Below are 20,082 nucleotides of genomic sequence, written 5' to 3'. Positions count from 1 at the left end.
TGTTCCTCCTTTCGTTTATTCAACAAATATCTATTGATCATCTAATATGTCACCAGCACTAGTCTAAGTCCTAGGGATGCAGCAGTGCAGAAGACACTTTCTGCCCACTGGATGCATCTACTCAAGGGGGAAGACAGCCAATAGAGGAGCAAAGCAATACATTAATGAGGTCAGGTAATGATAAGTAATAGAAATAAAACTGAAACAGAGTAAGAAGTGCTATTGTATATAAGGAGCTCAGGGAAGACGATGAGGTGACATTTGAGCAGAGGTCTAGAAAACGTGAAGTGATGGATGGGGTGAGGGCTGCGGGCAGGAGGAGCCAGCCAGGAAGTTGGAGCAAGGACAAGCATCCAGGCCCTGAGGTGCCAGCTTGTTTGAGGGCCTGAATGTAGATGAGTAATCCAGTGGTGGCCCAATTTCTCACATAGTCAGTTTAGTAACAGTTGGATCTGTTGACCTCATTTTTCAATATCATCATAAGAGCTATAATTTATTAAGTACCATGTTCCAAAGCTTTGCTAAACACCTATGTGTATTACTCCTAAGTCTCACGACAGCACTGCAAGTTAGGTCTTATTGTCCCCATTTTACAGATGGGGAAACTGGAGCTCACTGCTTCCTCTCTGGAACTTTCATCTTGTTCTAGTCTACTCCATTGGGGAAATACTCAGTTCACAGCTGACTATTACATGCTTGAGGTGTATGTATTTGGCCGAATGCACACACATCTACAGAGAAGTACTAGAGATTGCTGTGATAAACTCACCCCTGAAACTGGACAGCCAGCCCTAGACTATTTGTCTGCTTAAACTTGAGGAGAAGAAGTACTGTAGGCACTTGGAGGAATAGTTCCTTTATTTGAAGTCACTCTTTGAGCTGTTCCTGTTTTTTTTTTCTTCTTCTTCTTTTTTTTTTTTTTTTTTTTTTTTTGCGGTATGCGGGCCTCTCACCGTTGTGGCCTCTCCCGTTGCGGAGCGCAGGCTCAGTGGCCATGGCTCACGGGCCCAGCCGCTCCGCGGCATGTGGGATCTTCCCAGACCGGGGCACGAACCCGTGTCCCCTGCATCGGCAGGCGGACTCTCAACCACTGCGCCACCAGAGAAGCCCTGAGCTGTTCCTCTTTAAACTAGCAGAATTAGGACAATGTCCTTTCCTTTGCTACACCTTAATATTGCTAATTCTAAGCCTAGACATCTCAACAAACAAAAAATCCTGACCCTAGAACCTTAGAAATGTATGAGTTGACATAAATTTCCAGTTTCCAAGAAAATAATGTAGACAATTGAAGAGGGCGTGGAAACTCTACAGAGTAGGGGTGTGGTCAGGGAAACTGGTAGGCAAAAAGCTCCTTGAGATTTTTTGAGTCTACACCAAAACGCCTCTGTGGTTCTTCATACGACCCTTCCTTGTCAGCGTCATCATGCGTTTCCATTCTTCCCACACGTGGGGTCTCGTGGGGACCTGGCTGTCTGTAGCTTTTGGTGTGTCCTTTGCACAAGGGTGAAATTGTGTCTAACAGTCCCTAATGCTGGCTGCATACAGTGTCTTTACAAAGACTTCCATTTTGTAGTCCCTTTAAGGGGAAAGGGCATGCTTTGGGCTAAGAGAATTGCTGTGTAGCTCCCAAACCCAGCTCACTCCCACTTACTGCCTTCTGACAGCTGCAGGTTTTAATGTTCTCTTTTTAGCATAGTTCTTTAAAAATTTCAATGAGACGTGAAGTCATATTATAGAAACAAGCTCCCTATCTGGCCCAGTAGAGCCTGTGTGCAGGTGGGGCCCTTGTGATGCTGAGATGGGGCTCCTTCAGTACGTTTTCTTGGGCTCCCCTTAAAATGACACTGGCCATATGGGAGCTCTTACTCTCCTTGTTTTTGATTTCCAAGTTTTCTGTTCATAAAATAATTGCTTCTCAGAGCTGCTGACAGGTGATAATAACAAAAATAAAACTGATTTGAATTTAGTTATCAACTCACTACAGTCATAACAAAAGAGGCAAGGATTAGCCCTGTGTTCTGGGCTTCTCTGAGGTTTGCCCACAAGTAACAGGGCACAGGACTCCTACCTACTTTGCAGGGTTGGTGTGAATAACCAATGAAATAGTGTCTGCAAAGCAGCTGATGCAATTTTCCTTCTCCTTCTCATAGTAATTATAATAATTTCAGAGGAGCAAATGCTTGAGAAATGAAAGTTGCAGTTTGGGTTGACACAGAGGGTTTATAAGAGATTTGTCCCTCAAAAGAGGGCACTTTCCTTTTTTGATTGAATGATAGATTCTTTCAATTCTATAGTGCTTTACAATTTTCAGAAGTTTCACACACATGATTTCATATAATCCCATCATAACCCTTTTTTCCCTACCCCTCAAAAGAGGCCACTTTCTTATGGTAACAGTAAACTTGGAGGGTCTGAACTGATCCTTCTGTTTAACCCTATAATTCATTTACAGAGTTGGAGACACCGCTTTATCACTGAGTACACCAGTTCACGTGTGTGTCTGTCTGTCTGTCACTGCATCCAAGTCTTCCTTGTGGATAAGATGCCCTCCGAACCCCACATTGACCACCTAGGCCTTTGCTTTGATTGAGGCTTCTTAAGAAGGGAAGGGATTAAGGTGTCTGCCATAGAAGCTTTATTTGAGCACATGGGGTTCTGGCCCGTCTGGGGTGCAAGGCTGAGGTGGAAGGAAGAGCTCCCTGACACCTGGCAGAGTACAATTTGTGACGACAATTCTCACCCACCCAACCACCGTAAGGAAGGTGGTCCCTATTCTCCTGCCAGGGCCTGGACAAACAGGGGGTTTAATAGCAGTAGTAGTCATAAGAGCAGCAGCTAATATTTATTGACCACCTGCTAGAAACGGTATTTTTCCCATGTAATCCTGATGACAACCCTACGAAACAGAGACCATGATTATCCCCAGGAAACCAAAGCCCGAAGATTTTCCCAGTGTCTCACAACAGTGTGTGTGTCCACATAGACACTGGAGAAGTCCTCTCCTTCCCTAACGTAAACTCCATGAGCCCACCTTTCCCCTCCAGCCAGACGCTCAGAGGCCACTCGCAGGTCTACTGTCTGAGCCCCATGAGTTGAGGATACGTGGAGAGCATCATCTGATATATTTCTGATAGGTCTGGATGTGTCCTGTTGCCCACAGTGGAGAATAAACTCCCAACGGTCAGGGTCCACGAGGTTCTCCTTTCTAGCTCTCCATCATGTGGCTCAGGGAGTGTCTCCTGGGTGGTCTGGGCCAAGGCAACAGCTGGCATCTGCTTGGACACTGTCACCAGGGAGGTGTCATTGGGGACACACTTCTCTTGTCAGGAAATTGGTCACCCAGCTTCCCTGCCCAGGAGACTTCTTTTTGCAGCAAGTAAAACAAGCCTGGAGATGACACCGGGCTCAAAAACTCTGCAAGGAGCAGGGGTGAGAGTTGGCAATGTGATAGTAGAAGAAACCAAAATTTGCTAATTGGTGAATCGTTCAAAGAGAACAAGCAATCTGGGGCCGGTTAGCATGAGAACGGGCCACCCTTGTGCTTTTGCAGGCCCCAAAGACTTCTCGGTGTGGCAGCACTTTTTTATTTGTCAAACACATGTGTACACACATACACGTATAAAATTATGTGCCAGGCCCGATTTAATCACTTTACGACTATGAACTCACTTAATCTTCAGCAACCACATGAAGTTAGTACTGTTGTTATCTTCGTCTTACAGATGGGGAAAGTGAGACACAGAGAGGTAACTTGATCAAAATCCCAGAGCTAGTGAGTCACAGAGCCAGGATGACTGCCCAGCCAGGTGGTACCGTCATGCATTAAAATGACGCTGAAATATTAGGAGAATGTGAGCTACTTCCAATATACAGATATTGTGACAAAGAAACATACATTTGAGAAATAGTTGTATGCAGAATTATTATTTTCTTTATGTTTTAGATACTTTTAGTAATAAGTACCAGTTATAAAGAAAATTTTACTTTTAAAGGAACTTTCCCCCCAGAATTGAAACATGTAGTGTGTATTTAAAAAGAAAGAAGTCAGGGGGCTTCCCTAGTGGCGCAGTGGTTGAGAGTCCGCCTGCCGATGCAGGGGACATGGGTTCGTGCCCCGGTCCGGGAAGATCCCACATGGCACGGAGCAGCTGGGCCCGTGAGCCATGGCCGCTGAGCCTGTGCATCCGGAGCCTGTGCTCCGCAACGGGAGAGGCTACAACAGTGAGAGGCCTGTGTACCGCAAAAAAAAAAAAAAAGAAAAAGAAAAATGAAAGAAGTCAGCCCCCTCCCCCTTCCACTGCTGCTGAGCTAGCTGTTTTTGCTCCTGCCCATAGCCATGGTCAAGCCTACTCTCCACATGTTTCTCCCGCCCTTGTCTAGGTCATGGGGAGGCTTGGATGCCAAGCACTTTAGACAGTCAGGACATGGCTCTGACTTCTGTTGGAAAGAAGACATGGACTGTGATCACTCATGTAAAACCCTAAAGTATTAACATGGGATGTTTGCAGAGACCAAACTCCAACTACCACCTATGCTGTCTAGTCAGAAAGTTAAAGATATGTGCATGGCATGCCAAAGATTGGATGTCGGGTAAAAGCTTTATGACTTCGGAAAACTTCTGGGCCTCTCTGGGCTTTGTTTTTCTCATCTGAGGAATGGGAGACACAACAGTACATAAGACATAGGGCTGTGGTGGCAGAATCAGCAATACTTGAAAAGGGCTAAGCACAGTCCCCAACGTGGAGAGAGCATTCGGCAAACTTGAGCATCGTGGGATGTTACCTGTTCACACTTGTGTGATCCAGGGGTAGAGGGCCCAGTCCAGTTGAGCCACTATGATTGTCACTCCAGGAAATTTGAAACAACAAACAGACACAGAGACTGGAAGTCACTGGAACTAGAGCCCATTAACAGCCACTCTCAGGAGGTAAGGTCCATGTTGTTCCCACATCTGTCCTTCCCAACCTTGGTTACTGAGCCTTCACTTCTTTGGGATACCTTTGTATCTTTCCAATACATCCCTCTTTTTTTTTTTTTCTTTAAAAAAAAAGTGGTCAAAGGATATAAATAGTATGAATACGTGACTTTACACAAAGCCTTTATCTGTGACACTGTGACACAGGCAGGACAGGGACTTGTTTCCGTGCTCTCTGTGAGAGACTACAGACCAAGGAGCCATGTGCTTTGACCAAGACAGCCCAGTGATGTCAGACGTGGAGCTTAAATCCCAGGCCTAACTGTGCCTTCATAGAGTATATAACCTGCTGGAGAGAGGATGAACTATGTTCAAAAGTAACAGCTGGATGTAGTTCTTAAGCCCTCAAGTAACCTGTTTTGTTAGGGAATGCACTAAAAGCATTTTTGCCTTCTTTGTGCATCCCACACATACAAACATAGTCCTAGATATGTTATACATATTCAGTGAATCTTTGTTTTTTTAATCCCTGTTTTAACTTAGATTGGATTAAGGGACTTCCCTGGTGGTCCAGTGGTTAAGACTCTGCACTTCCACTGCAGGGGGCATAGGTTTGATCCCTAGTCAGAGAACTAAGATCCCACATGCCACACAGTGTGGCCAAAAAAAAAAACAAACCACCAACACATTAGGGTGGATTAAAACTAAGACATCCCCAGATTATGCCATCCTCCTCTGTAAAAGTGTAAGTTCTGGGCTTGGAGATATAGCTGTGGAGTGTGAACAGCCCGAGCAGAAAGGGACTCATTCACTGTTCATTTTGGTTTCTCCTGTTCATGATGAATTGGTCTCCTGAATGGATCATCCCTTTGGTAATTACTTGGTGAAAGGCTGAGTCTTTCCTGTGCCTAGTATAATATAAGTTCTTACCAATACAAAATAAGGGCTTATTGGGGGCTTGGTAAAACTTCCATGCTATGAGGTATATACAGTTTATGAATCAGCCAACACGTATTTATGACTTACCTACCTGGTGCTCAGTAGTCAATGACGGAGCCTGGCTCCTGTTGCAGGGAGACATATACTGAGAGAAAACCGATTGCAAGTAACTATCTCAAGCCTTGCTTTGGATTCTCAGTCACATCTTATTCTTTTCTTTTCCTCTCAAGGGTCGAGATTACTGTTCGGAAGAAGAAGATATCACATAGCACCAATTCTACCGCTCAAACTGGGAGCTACTACTGTGTAAATAGGTTACACCCCACGTTGAAATCTTTGCAAAGGTCGGTTCTCTTCAGCGAACAGCACTATAGCAAAAGAAGATCGTTCCATATCGTATGCCCCATTAAATTACAATGTTTCTTAATGAACTTGCAAAGGAATATTGCTAAAAACAAACAAACAAAAAACTGTTATCGAACTTTCTTTGTTGCTGCTAGTTAAAACTTGTTGCAACTTTTCACTTCTCTCAGTGTCCAGGTCTGCAGCAAAATTCTGCAATTTCACCTTAAAGATACTGTTGGTTTTACAGATGCTCTTCAACCTATTTTCTATAAGATAAGGTAGTGGTGAACTCAGATATCCAACTTCTGTCCTAGACCGGTTCCGCTTCTAAGACACGCGCCTCCGTCCCTCTCTCCTCCCCCCCTGCCTTCCCCCCGAGCAGTCCAGAGCCTTGCTTCTCACTGGCAGTGTTGCGCTTTGGAGATGGGACGGTTGCTATGGCAAAAGCCTTGTTTCTCTGAGAAGAAGACGTAGAGACGCTGTTATCGATTAAAAGCATGTTGTGACCTGACTCCTGGAAGTGACATAGGAGCGAACGGCAGGTGGTTTCATTTCCTGGGTCTCTTAATCAAAGATCAAGCTTGCGGCGTCAGTTTTGCTCCGATGCAGACGGAAGTGTGATCACAATCATTTTGAATCCCTCTTGCCTACTTTTTTTTCTAAGAAAATAAACATTTTACTGTTTTTATGTTTCCTTGTCTTCTCCCATTCATCCAGCTCAGTGTTTTACGATGATCCTGGGTGCGGAAGACGAGCCCTCCTTAGCAATGACGCCTCAGTGGCTCCCTACCCTCCCATTTATAACCCACCAAGCATTCGCAGTGCTGACAGTGGTCAGAGGAGGTGAGGGGACGTCCCCCGGCTTTTTAGGAGGGCCTGAAACCACCCTGTTACCTTTCATCCTGTTAGCAGATAAACCACCCTACTTCCCTTCAAAATGGCACGCGGGCCTTGCCACTTCCCTTCTCTTACTTGCAGCGCTGGATGGTGTGGTGAAAAGCATTTGCCGACTAGAAAACATAGTACATTGACACTGGTGATGATATTCGGAAATGCGAAAGCCAAAGCCCCGGGCAGTAGCGGGGAACATGAACTGTGGGTTTGGTAGAGTTTATTTTTCCATATTCTATGAAGAGAATGGTCTCTTCTCAAAGACAGAAATAATATTTTTAGCAAATGTTGTCACAAGTAAATAGCAATCAAAAGGAGAAAATAACTTTTGTATTTTTTTTAACACGTTCGATAGCTTTGACGCGGGTTCTCTTTGTTACTTTCAGGGGAGGGCACCCTATTCAGTGCCACGCCAGCAGTCCAGGTTTGGGTTCGGCCCACAAAAAGAAACACAGCAAAAGCCCTGTGTGTTTCTCTGTTTGCAGGGAATAGTGAACGCGAAAGGCCTCAGTATCAGCCACACTGCCACCCTCCGAAGGTGGGTAGTTAATACGCTCTGGGTAGTTGAGAGATCACCTGCCACAGAAAAGAATAAGAAGCTTAGCGTGTTCTTGCGGTGAAGATGAGCCTTGACTTGAAAACCCATCCACAGAGCTGGTGGCACCACTAATGTGTTCAGGGGGAGATCCCTTATCTCCTTTTAGACCCGGCACACACCAAAAGTGAGGGGAAGGAAACTCAGTCAGGCACAAGAGAAAATGGACTCAAATGTTAGCAACAAAAGCCCTTCCTTCTCTCAGCCGGCAGCAGCAGCTATTTGGGGGAGCAGCTGTGGTTGTTACATAAATAGAGACGCAGCCAAAATTTCAGGCTTTTTATCCAGCTTCGAGCAGAAAAAACGCAGGGAGAGTTCGAGTCGCCTAGGGTTTTATGTCCCCTCCCTTTCTATGGTTTTTGGCCAAGTGACTAAAATAGTTTTCCCCAACTGTAAACGAACTGCTAAGCCCCACCTTAAACTTGTGCACCAGTGACTTGTTCACTGTTCCGAGGGTGACCTTTTCCCGAGATTCCTTGTTCTTATCCAGCAAGAATGAAGCAAACACTAAATGTCTTCCATTTCACTCCTCAATTTGGTGTCTCAGATAGCGTCTTCCCAGAAAATCACCACCTTCCACGTGGAGATGAAACAGGCTCACATCATTTTTCTTACGGTCCGTTTAACATTTTGACACGATACGCATGTACACAGAACCACGTGTCTCTGGGGAATCTGATTTTTGAGGGTTTCATGAAACCCGAAGTGTTGTGCCCGTGAGCCAGTGGCTTTTCACCTGGAGTTCTGTCTCCCGGGTTTAACACGGGGTACCTCTTTGATGTGCAAAAGTGATGTCATCTGCAGACACATTCGGTACATCTAGAAACAGATCTGAGAAGTGGGGTGACGGAGCCAGTTGGCGTGAAATGCTTGACTATGTTAGCAACGCTCAAAACCGTCTGTTTTCCATTTGTTGGTTTTAATCATAAAATTGTCAAGGGATCTGTGTTTGTACTTTATTTTTTTATGCCTTCTGAAAAGGTCTAATGCAAAAACATTTGCCTTTTTTTTTTTCCCCCTGTGTATCTGAACATTAAGCCCATTGTCTCAGACACAGTGAAAGAATAATCCAGAAGCTGGTGCTTCTGCTGGCTGTCATCTCTGAGGACTCAGGGAGATGAAGGAAGGAGGGAGGGAAATGGTCTGGCGGATGGAGGTATAGAAAAAGAATGAGAAATGGACCGAGAAGCATTTAGGACAGAGAAGGGCGATGGCTGTGTGCCCGGTGCGATTCAAAATCCAGCTGCTTTAGTGGCCAGTGGGTGGGGCAGACTGTCCGCAAGATTTACAGCTGGATTACACACGCCGTATGGGCTCTGAGTTGTAGAATTGTAGACGTTCAGCAGTATGCGCGTAGCTTTCTTTTGGTTGGCAGAGATTCAGGACCATGGAGCACTGCTATCATAACTGAATGCGTGTTTGTTACTGGCAGAGAACCCTGAAAGAGGCTTTTACCTCATGATACCTCCTAGCCCCAGGCTGGAGCGTAGGGTGGTCTATTTAGGGACAAAGAAGGTACAAAGTCTGGAGACAGAAAACTAGGTCGGCCCTCAGACATCGCAGCGGCCACCCACCAGCCTGCTGGGAGACAGGTCTCTCCCCGTCTGCAGTGCCCAGGGTCTGAGACGGAGCTTTGATGCCCTGATTGAGGAGGAGCCTCGGCTCTTTAGTCCTCCGTGCTGGTTGCCAGCCTCCTGCACTGCCGTGTCAGGGGCTCATCCAGGGTCAGAGGCAGCCATAGCTGCAACCTGACAGCCCCCCGGGAGCAGGTCCAGGGATGATGGTGCCCCCGTTTCGGTCGCAGTTTGAGTTATCACTTTGTCTCCCTCACAGTCTCGTTGAGACTTATTTTCTCTTAGGGCCACACTCTCCCATAAGCCTGCTAAGAACAGAGATTATACCTCATATGCAGTTTACCTCAGCAGCCTATGAGGCCCATTGGCATATTGATTACAAGTCCTGCTTAGACACTGGGCAAGAATTTAAAAGAGCGTTTCCATGTCTACTGGTCTTAGAAAAGAAACTCAATTAAATATGTCAGTATCATAGGAAGAAAAATTATCAAATTCTTAATCTAGGAGAATACTGACTCTGAATCTTGGACTCCGGGACTCTGATATATTTTTTATGAAAGGCAAAACAATTGGTATCTAAGGCTCTCTCCTTCCTCCTCCCAACTCCCTCATAAAAAAGAGGTATCAGATTGTACTCTATAATTTTACATAAAATCTGCCTTGCATGCTTTCCCCCCCGGAAGACATGCTCAGAGCTTTATTTCTTTGTACGTCTCAGAAATTAAACTTTTTGCTAAGTTTTGCTTAAAACCCTAGTAGAAGAATAAGGCCTGGTTGGGGAGAGGGAATATATATTTAAGGGCATAATGAAAGGGTGGCTCGAAGCAGGAACATGGCTTCTCAATGTCATGGGTGGATTACTGGACCTCCCCACCTCCACTCCCGGCGCTTGTATAAAGCCAGGTGAGGCAATCGTGAGGCAATTGGCTTCCACCCTGCAAATATGTCCCTGCCGTAGACCTTTGGAATTTCATGGATAAGGTCTATGAATTGCCTTTTACCAATGAATGGACATGTTTTTCCAAGGGGGAAAAAATGCCCTTGACTTCAGTCACCTTTTTGTATGTCTCTGTAAGAGGGTCGAAAGCTATGGAAGAAAATGAGGATTGTGGGTAAACAGATTTACTTTTGTGACAGACCTTAGGACTCGCTCACTAGCTATGCCATGCTTTTCAGAAGACTCTTGTACCTTATCTGGGATCTAATCTAATCTTGGGGAAAGAGGAAAAGGAACTAACATTTATTTTTTAAATTCACTCTGTGTCAGATACTGTGCTAGGCATTTTTATAATTGTCTTGTCACAATAATCCTGGGAAGTGAATTTATTACCGCCGTGTTCAAGTGGTGTATCTTAAGTGTAGAATTCATATATCCAACATAAATGGCCATGTTGAAAGAAGGAAAGATGTCATTCAAGTGTTTTCCTTATTTTTTTTATTATTACTATGCCCTTTGCAACGCGACACTGTGAAAACAACCCTTTTGGGGGCATCTCCCTTTTCCAGAATCTCTCCTTGGCCCACCACCAGCTTGGTTTCCTCATGGGGAGTGTTTTACTTGGCCTTCCTATATCTGATAAGCTACACACAAACCAGGAGAGGCTAGCAGGGTGTTAGTGCCCAGAAGGGAACGGCTTTGGGATTTTAGGCGCATATCTCTTTCCTTGGAATCCTTTCAGCATGTGGAAAAGGAGGCTGGTATCTGCAGTGACCAGAACAGGCTTTTGAGTACTCTGGTTTCTTTCCTGGGTCCCAAGGCTTGTTTCATCCCAGGATGCATCTTTTTAAGGTGAAAAGTCTTAACCTCCGGAGAAGTTTAGGAGAATCTGATCTTCAACGGTGGAGGAAAGGCAATGCCTGGACCATTAACTTGACATCCTTTCTTGTGAGCTAGGGTTTGACATCTCTTTTTGATCTTTGGACTGGGGCCTCTGTATTTTCCAGGCTAGTTTAAACATTGAAACTAGATGTGAATCTCTTTCAAGACCTTAAATGTTTTAGATAGTCAGGTAGTGACTTGGATAGGCATTTAACTAATTTGTTCCAAGGTCAGAAGAGCCCAAGAATTCCCCAGAGTTCCTCTCTTTGCTTCTAAAGGCACAACCTCTAAAGAAGATGACTCATGTCTCCATGGCAACTGTTAAAGGTGCTGCCTAGAGGGGACCCGCCTCTGCCCTCACTTATTTAGCTTGAAAGAATCAAAAGAATTTCCTGTGTCAAGGGGGTGCTATGTCCAGTTTTCTTATGAAAACTGTTACCAAGATTCCTGCCTCTTTCTAACATGGTAGCTGTCAAATTCCTTCAAGATGATGTAGGAAATGGCTCTTATCTCTTGGAAGCCAGAGAAATTGCTTTAATTCACCAAGACTCACCCCTAAACCAAAGGCCCTATTCTAATACTGTCTTCCCTCTCTACTCTGAATTCTCCCTTCTTTCCTTTCCAGGGGTTATTTTTAGCCCAAGGCTTTGCATCTGATTGAGTAAGACTTAGAGGCAGTAAAAAGAATGCCGTGAACTCAGCCAGAACTGCCTTAGGGTCCCTAGGGTTGAGAATAGCTCTAGAACCTCGGGGACCCCTGGGCTTAGACCCAGAAGTGATAGAACAGCCCCTGGTTTCTGGCATTTCAGTCCAGATCTTCAGGGACTGTTCTCCCTTGACAGTCAAATGAGCAAGGGAAGTTTCGCAGTAGATTGCAAAGCCAGCTTTTCTGTATCTATTTTCCTAGAGCAGAACAAGGCAGCTGCCTTATAGGACTCTAAATTTGGATCAATTTCCTAACACACACACACACACACACACACACCCCACAGAAAGATACATGGATAAAAAATATATAGCTGCTTTATCATTGTAGTACTTCAAGGAAGAGCTGCATTTTGCCGTATTGTAATCTCTAAGATAATGTCTAGGAAAGCATTAGTGTAATTATAATAATACCAAACTAGGAAAAGCTAGTGATCACTCTCACTAAAGTTTGAGTTAGGCTCGAATAGGAGAATGAAGGTCTGCTGGTCATCTGGTCTTGTGCCCTCTCCGGGCCAAGATGCCTGTCACTAGCATCTTTCACTCACCTGGGCTTTAACCTGGACTCTGGCAGCCTTTCCCAGCTCCAGGCACATATAGGACCCATCCCTCAGGACACGTGCCAGGTCTAGCCGTATACCCCAGCATTTCTCACACACTCTCCCACTCAGCCAGTATGTCCCTGACTGTGGCACTTCAGCAGCTCCACTGGGACACTGGGACACCAGCGACTGGGGTTGGGGCCCCTTCGTCTAGGTTGGCCCAGATGTAACATTTCTAGCATTGCCTCTTCCAGTGTCGGGGACTCATTTATTTGACAGGTTTTATGGAGCATCTAGTATACTTCAGGCACTGAGCTAATCCCCAGCAATACATGGTTGACCCAAGCCCAGCTACCGCCCTCAAGGAGCCCACCGTTAGTGGGGAAGACAGTGTGGGAAGTGCCACTGTAGGGAATTACTGGGTGCCGTGGGAGGCTCTCAGAGGGACAGCCGCCCAGCTTTGGAAATCGGGGGCTTCCTAAAAGAGAGGACATCAAAGCTCAAGTTTGTCAGAGGCCTGAGGGAGAGCATTGCAAAGGGCCTTCCAGGCTGAGGGGACAGCATGGGACTCGGCCAAAGGAGGGACAAGATGGGTTGTCTGGGCCTGTGTGCAGAGAAGCAGCTGGAGCTGGGAGTTGAGGAGGGAGAAGAGAGGGATGTGGCCAGGGCAATCAGTGACCCAGCCCAGGGGGCATAAAGAGAGCTGTCGGTGATGCTCTGCCCGCTCTGAAGCCCACTGCCGAGGCCACTCAGAGACGTAAGTGTGATCCCCATCAGGATCAGAATTTCCCTCCTCACTGTGGAGGTACACAGTTTCTTGCTGAGATGATTTATTCCTGTGCATCCTCCACCCCTGCCCCAGCTCTTTGTCCTCTCCCCAAGAGCTGTTTAATTTCAAGAGCTTTAACCTGGGCTGGATTTAGAGACATACAGGGGACAGCTCTGGGTCATCCTGACCTGGCTGTAGAACCACCAAGGCTAAAAACACCTCTTGGGAACAGGCCGGCCTAGACCCCGGGATGAGGGTGCACCCTAAGATAAATACACGGGAGGCCGCCTAAGGCTTCCCAACTCGGGGTGTGAGGTCTTCGTTCATTCTACCAAAGGGCAGCCTCCCTTGGACAGCCTTTCCCCGGGTTGGGTCATAGCTGGTGGCCAAGCCTCTGCTGTGTCTGCAGTGTGCACCTGTGTCCTGCCAAAGAAAGGGGAATTAAAAAACGAAAACAAAAAAGCACAGATGGATTGTGTGCACATGGAAAATACCCGCAAGCCTAGACAGCTGCCATGAGCCTCGTGGGGACGGGGAGGCCCCTGGAGCCCTGCGCTCTTCGGGAGTGACTCAGGGAAGGCTCAGAGACAGCAGACAGAGTCTCTCTGTGCAGACAGCTCGCGGTGCCTTTTAGGTTTTCCAAAGAACCTATTCAGAGCCCAGAGCATTGGGTTTCTCTTCCCTTTGCCCCCAGACAAATAACTTTATAAGGAGAAGAAAAAGAATTAGATGAATCAAAATACCAGCTGTGAGGCGCAGCATGGTTCCTAGAAACTCAAGAAAAGGCCACAATAGGTAACATAATTTCCTTGAGAAGTTGGAGGCACTGGGGGCTGAAGGCAGTTTTCCTAGCTGAGGGGCTCAGGTCTCCTGACCCCAGAGGGCCCTGAGGACGGCTTGGGGCTCACCTATTTTGCAAGACCTCCACACCTGCCCTCCTGGGTGCAGCCTGGCATATTCACCAGCCTTCTGGACCCTTGGGAAGATTGTCGCTCAAACACCTACTCTTTTCCCAGATATCCTCTGGCTCCTTACTGAGGAATTTCTAATTCTGTGTCTTGTGGTTCCCACGCGACTATCCCACCAGCCTAGGCGTTTTAATTAGCATTCGGCCTGTAGTAATCACGACGCTGGAAATTGACAGGATATTTGGCCTCAAATACACCTACTTTAAAATGAAGGTCCTGGAAGGTCCCCTTGGTCGGGGTGTGGTCATGGAATACGGCCAGGTTTGCCTTAGGGCACCCTCTCCCCATTGTCTGCCGTGGTCCAATTCCCTCTCCATCACCAGGAAGAGATCAAAATGCTTCCCTGCCAGGTGTCAGTGGCTGTGTATTTGCTCTTCCCAAAGGCATCTGTGTTTCATTTAGGATAAGGCTTTACATTCAAGGAAAATCTAGTGGCAGGATCAGGAGACATCAGCTCTCATTCAGGTCTGGGAGATAATCTTGAGGCATTGCTCTTCTGAGCACCTGCAGAGGCTTCCTCAGGTGGGCGTGGGAGCCCCCGCAGGGAAGCCTGCCCAGCCCTCCACATGCACGTGAATTCTGTAAAGCGGTGGGTGCCCATCTGTTTGGACCACACGTGCCTGTCAGCAAAAACCTTGTGAGATGCATCCCCCCCGTATGTTTATTAATTTAAAGTATATATTCATATACTTCTGTACTAAAACATTAGGCACATTTTTTAAAGCGCACAACATAGAAATTTTTTAAAGAGTAAGATACAAAATATTATAGACAGAGGTTCTGGTATTTTCACTCTGAAGCCCTGAGGGTTTGGGTGCCCCCTATATGTGCACAGCCACTTTGGACACCAACCACCATTTCAAGAGCAAATCCTCACACCTTGATGGCATCCATCCCAAACTACTGTGCTGGCACTTGGCCCGAAGACTAGGAAGGTCTTAAAGCAAAATCCCCAGGAGATTCTAATCTGGGAGACAGGGCAAGCCAACTCTCAAATAGCATAAACTGAAACAATTCAAAACCCCATCCGACAGGAGAGCGGACTCCCTAGGCAGTAGTGGCTATAGGTGCCAAGAAAAGATCAGATACACTGTACAGAGCCATGGGGTTGCTCATATTCCCTCTCTGGGTCTCCAGAAAAGGATATTTGGCAATATCCCCAGGCCTCTCATGATTGGCATTCTTTGAACCCTCAAAGTCCTTCAGTAGTACTATTATTCCCCACAGCACCAGTGGGTCCACGTCGCTTGAATATTATTTTTGATTTGACCACCAAGATATGATGATGATTCTGTTTCATTTGAAAAGGGTCTGAGAAAGTATACAGGTCTAATTATATATACATATTTATACATGTGTATTTTTGTTTATTGTTACATTTTGACATTGGACTTTCTATTAAATAATTTTTAACAGATGACCTGGCTTTGTTCTCTTTTGTGCCTTTCTTTCTCCGTGGATCTCAGGGAAGGGGCTGTTATAAATGTCTGCAAAAGATCTTGGGGCCTTCCTGTCCCTCCACTCTTCTGTCTTCTTCCCTACTGTGTGTACATAAGTTCAAGTTCTGTTTTTACAGGAGATGTACTGCATCATGCACCCACTTGGAAAGCCCCCAACCTTGTTTTCATTGCCTCCAACTTTCAGGGACAGCCCACTCAGTCCCATCAGCTTCTGCAAATTCATAAATCCATAGATTTGATGAAGTTGCAAAAAAGAGCAATGACAAAAAATGATGCCATGAGCCTCTCAAATCTCTTGTACACCCCTTTCCCTCCACCACACACACACACACACACACACACACACACACACACACACACACACACACAGTCCTAGATGTGAGACCTTGGACAAGTTACTTAACCTTCCTGAACCTACTTGAAAACAATACTTTTCTCATAGGTTTGATTTGAGGAGATCCCATAGTAAATGCTCAGTAAACAACCACCCACTTCCCGAAGGCACTCATTCAGCCAGCTGGCATTTGTTAATTGCACAGTGTATGCCGGGCACTGGGGTCTCCCAAGTAGGGGGTCAGGGATGTGAGGAATTAAGGAATTCCCCTCTCTCCAAAGTCAGATGCAGGGGGAGCAGTATGAAAAATGAGGTATGTGCCTTAGAGTGTCTCTTGTTCCCCACCCTCAAGCTCCATGACTATCTGGCACATTCTGGACGCTGAAAACAGTTGATTCTCCCACTACGCTCGCCTTCCAGGATCTACCAGAGAGAAGTACACACACGCAGAGTCTCAAAGCATGAAGCCAAAAGCAGTTCCTCTTGACTCTGTCTTCCCTGTAGTATCAGCCTGTTCACCTCTGACAGGTTGTCAAACAAGGCAAAAGCCCAAGCTTCTGCCCAGAGGAAACTTGGGACCCAAGCTCGTTCTTTTCAAAATAGTAAGCCTGTTTCTCCCTGCAGAAGCTCGCTTGAAATCACAAGGCCAGCCAAGCTTGAAGGATTTCCTAACCCCACCTCACTCCCGGCTGCACCCCACATACATACACACATGCTGGTCCCCTGTAGCCCTGATTGGGAACTTTGGGAGCTTACTTTAATCTCAAGCCACAGAGAAGTCAAGCTGCAGAGGAGACCGCAGGACTGCCCCTCGTGTCCGCTCCCCAAGCTCTTGTAAGCAATGTCAGCGTCCAGTCCACTGGTCGTAGCTGGACTGAAGCCTGCACGTGGTCGCCTGGAGTTCTCTTACTTGGAAGCGGGAGTGGCGGGAAGTGACACATGAGTGACGGAGGGAAGAGGAAGACTGATTTGATAAAGCCTCATCAACAAATTGGAGGGAAATGAGTGAAACGAGACCACAAGTGCTCACACTCAGCCTGGCCCAGCGGATGGCTGTAGAGGATGGGTGCTTCTCCTCAGGGGTCTCCCGGCCACCATCACCCCTGCCACTGGCACTGCCCACCCACAATTTCCATCCTGAAAGCTCAAAGTCATCTGGTGGGGAACATGAAGTTTTAACTTACTAGATTCACATCATGTTACCCACTCTCTGACAGAATCCAGCTTCCATTGGCCACTGCTCTTAGCCGGGTCCTCACCCTATACTACCCTGCCATGTTTATTTTCCTACTCTGGTTCCTGCTCTCCCCTCAGGAAAATTCTCCCATTTCTCCTTATTACAGAAAATTGAACTTCCTTTGAGGTCCAGTTAAAACTGACCACTTGTATGAGACCCCGTCTTATGGCCCAAGACATGCCAATCTTTCCTGCCAAAGAACTTCCCTTTCAGCAGAGGCCAGGTGTTGGTGGGGTTAGAAGCCCTGAGAGGCTTGAGCCACAGAGAGTTGTGGTGTAAGACTAGGTCTCCAAGTGTAAGGTGAGGCCTAGAAACCAGGTCAAGTTCAAACACTTACTAAGAGCCGAGTTGCCGGTACTGAGGAAGGGTGAGCCCATGGCAGAGCCCGGAGCAGGCAGGTAGCAGGTCTGAAAGCTGTGATGGTCATGGAGGGAGTATTCAGGGAGAGAGTGGAGCATCTGTGTACAAGGAGATATGTAAAATAAATAAGCAACAAGGAGATAATGTACAGCACAGGGAATTATACCCATTATCGTGTAATAACTTATAATGGAGTATAATCTGCAAAAACACTGAATCACTATGCTGTACACCTGACACCAATACAATGTTGTAAATCAACTATACTTCAAAAGGAAGAGAAAGGAAGGAAGAAGGATGAAGGAAGGAAAGAAGGAAGGAAGAGAGGGAGGAAGGGAGGGAGGGAGGAAGGAAGATGTGCGCCAAACTATACATTACAAACAATGTTGCAACATTTTGTTTTTTGTAGGCTGAAAGGAACATCTTTATTACTTTTTTTTTAAGCAACTTTATTGGAGTATAATTGCTTCACAATGGTGTGTTAGTTTCTGCTTTATAACAAAGTGAATCAGCTATACATATACATCTGTTCCCATATCTCTTCCCTCTTGCGTCTCCCTCCCTCCCACCCTCCCTATCCCACCCCTCCAGGCGGTCACAAAGCACCGATCTGATCTCCCTGCAGCATTATTTCTGATCTCCCTGCAGCATTATTTCTAACGGAAAAACAGAATCATTCTTAATGCCCATCAAAAAGAGAATGGATATGGGCTTCCCTGGTGGTGCAGTGGTTGAGAGTCCACCTGCTGATGCAGGGGACGCAGGTTCGTGCCCCGATCCGGGAAGATCCCACATACCGCAGAGCAGCTGGGCCCGTGAGCCATAGCTGCTGAGCCTGCGCGTCCGGAGCCTGTGCTCCGCAGCAGCAGAGGCCACGGCAGTGAGAGGCCCGTGTACTGCAAAAAAAAAAAAAAAGAGAGAGAGAGAATAGATAAACAGTAGTTTAGTTAATTTTGTATCAACATGAATAAACCTCAAAAACAGAGCAGTGAGTGGAAAACATGCAGAGGATACAGTATGATGCCACTCATATAAAGTTTGAAAGCTTTCAAAATCATATCATATTGTGCGTGAATGCCCTACGTGTATAATAACGTGCATAGGAAAACATACATGGGAAAGACAAATACCAATTTCAAGAAAGGGAGGGGGGAGGGAGGATGGGAAGTGGCACAGGGGAGGGTTAACAGTGTTTCAGTCTTTTAAAAAATTAACTGAAGCAGATATGGGGAAATAGGGTGTGTGTTTGGAAAATATTCCCTATACTCTTTTGTGTGTTCAAAAAAAGACCATGCCAGTGGCCAGCTGCAGCTGGTTTAGACTCAGAGGCTGCCGCCAGCCACGGATGAGACACCAAAGCTTTACAGGAAATGGACATCACTCCTCTCAGAGCTCTGGTAGCTTTGGAAATCTGTGCTTCATCTCATATATAGGTCCTCTTCTCTGGTTTTCCCACACAGAGGGCAGATCGCCTGAAGTCGCACAGCCCCTAGCAGTGAGCTGCGCATAGAACTGGACTAGACAAACTTTTTTTTTTTATTGAAGTATAGTTGATTTACAGTGTCTTAATTTCTGCTGTACAGCAACATGATTCAGTTATACATATATACATTCTTTTTCATATTCTTTTCCATTATGGTTTATCACAGGATACTGAATATAGTTCCCTGTACCATGTAGTAGGACCTTGTTGTTTATCCATTCTGTATAAAATAGTTTGCATCTGTTAATCCCAAACTCCCAATCCATCCCTCCCCCATCTCCCTCCCCTTTGGCAACCACAAGTCTATTCTCTAGAGCTGTGAGTCTGTTTCTGTTTCGTAGAGAGGTTCGTGTCGTATTTTAGATTCCACGTATAAGTGATATCGTATGGTATTTCGACAAACGTTTTGTGGTCTGATTTCTCTCATCATTTTCTCCCTGAATGAAACTCTATCAATCACTTCATGTCATTCCCATTTGCAAAACACACCCTGTCCACGTGCATCTCCCTCCAGGCTGCTCGGCCCACATGGGGCCTCACACACGGCCCCTCAGACTTGCCCACGACCGCTTCCCACAAGGCTCAGAAACCGTGGTCTGCAGTCTAGAAAACGTTGAGGAAGAGGTTTAGAAGGTATATGGAGTGACGCTGAGAGAATCCCGTGTGCTAGAGGCAGGAGCTTCCTAAGACTTAGTGAGCTGTTCAGCACATTTCCAAACACCAGACGAGAGATGCCTGCCAGTGGCTCTCCTTCGAACTTGGTTCCCCCAAGAGTTCTGTGGCTCAAACAAATGGCGTTAACAGGGGGTAAATGCTAGGGGTGAGTAGGGCTTGAGGATCACACACACACACACATACACATACAAATAAAAGAGAAGGTATCACTTGGACAAACGTCATTGGTTCATTCTAAGACAAGCTTTCATTAACGGTCGACTCGGGGGGGGTCTCAACAGGGGCTGCACATTAGGTCACGTGGGGAGCTTTTCAGACCACCAGTGTCCAGACCTCAGGTCACTTAAGTCAGGATTTCTGGGAGCAGGGCTGGGCATTTTTAAGCATGTCCCTAGGCCACTGTGAGCTCAGCACAGGGAGGGTCCCCAGGCTACTTGCCTACCTAGCATGCCACTGAGATGGGCACCAGCC

General features: G+C 46.3%; 1 protein-coding gene across 1 annotated transcript in view; it reads left to right on the top strand.

Moving 5' to 3' along the window:
- LOC309799397 (uncharacterized protein C1orf21) overlaps window positions 1–6,887 on the top strand; it is a 237,823-nt gene extending 230,936 nt beyond the window's left edge. Inside the window, exon 6 of the mRNA XM_082612458.1 lies at window positions 6,085–6,887. Coding sequence (XP_082468584.1) covers window positions 6,085–6,123 — 39 coding nt within the window. The 3' untranslated portion in view covers window positions 6,124–6,887. The remainder of the gene's footprint in view (window positions 1–6,084) is intronic.
- The last annotated feature ends 13,195 nt before the right edge of the window (window positions 6,888–20,082 follow it).

This window comes from Mesoplodon mirus, assembly GCF_964341445.2.
Source record: "Mesoplodon mirus genome assembly, chromosome: 3".
NCBI lineage: Eukaryota > Metazoa > Chordata > Mammalia > Artiodactyla > Ziphiidae > Mesoplodon > Mesoplodon mirus.
This window is presented reverse-complemented; position numbering and strand designations above follow the sequence as displayed.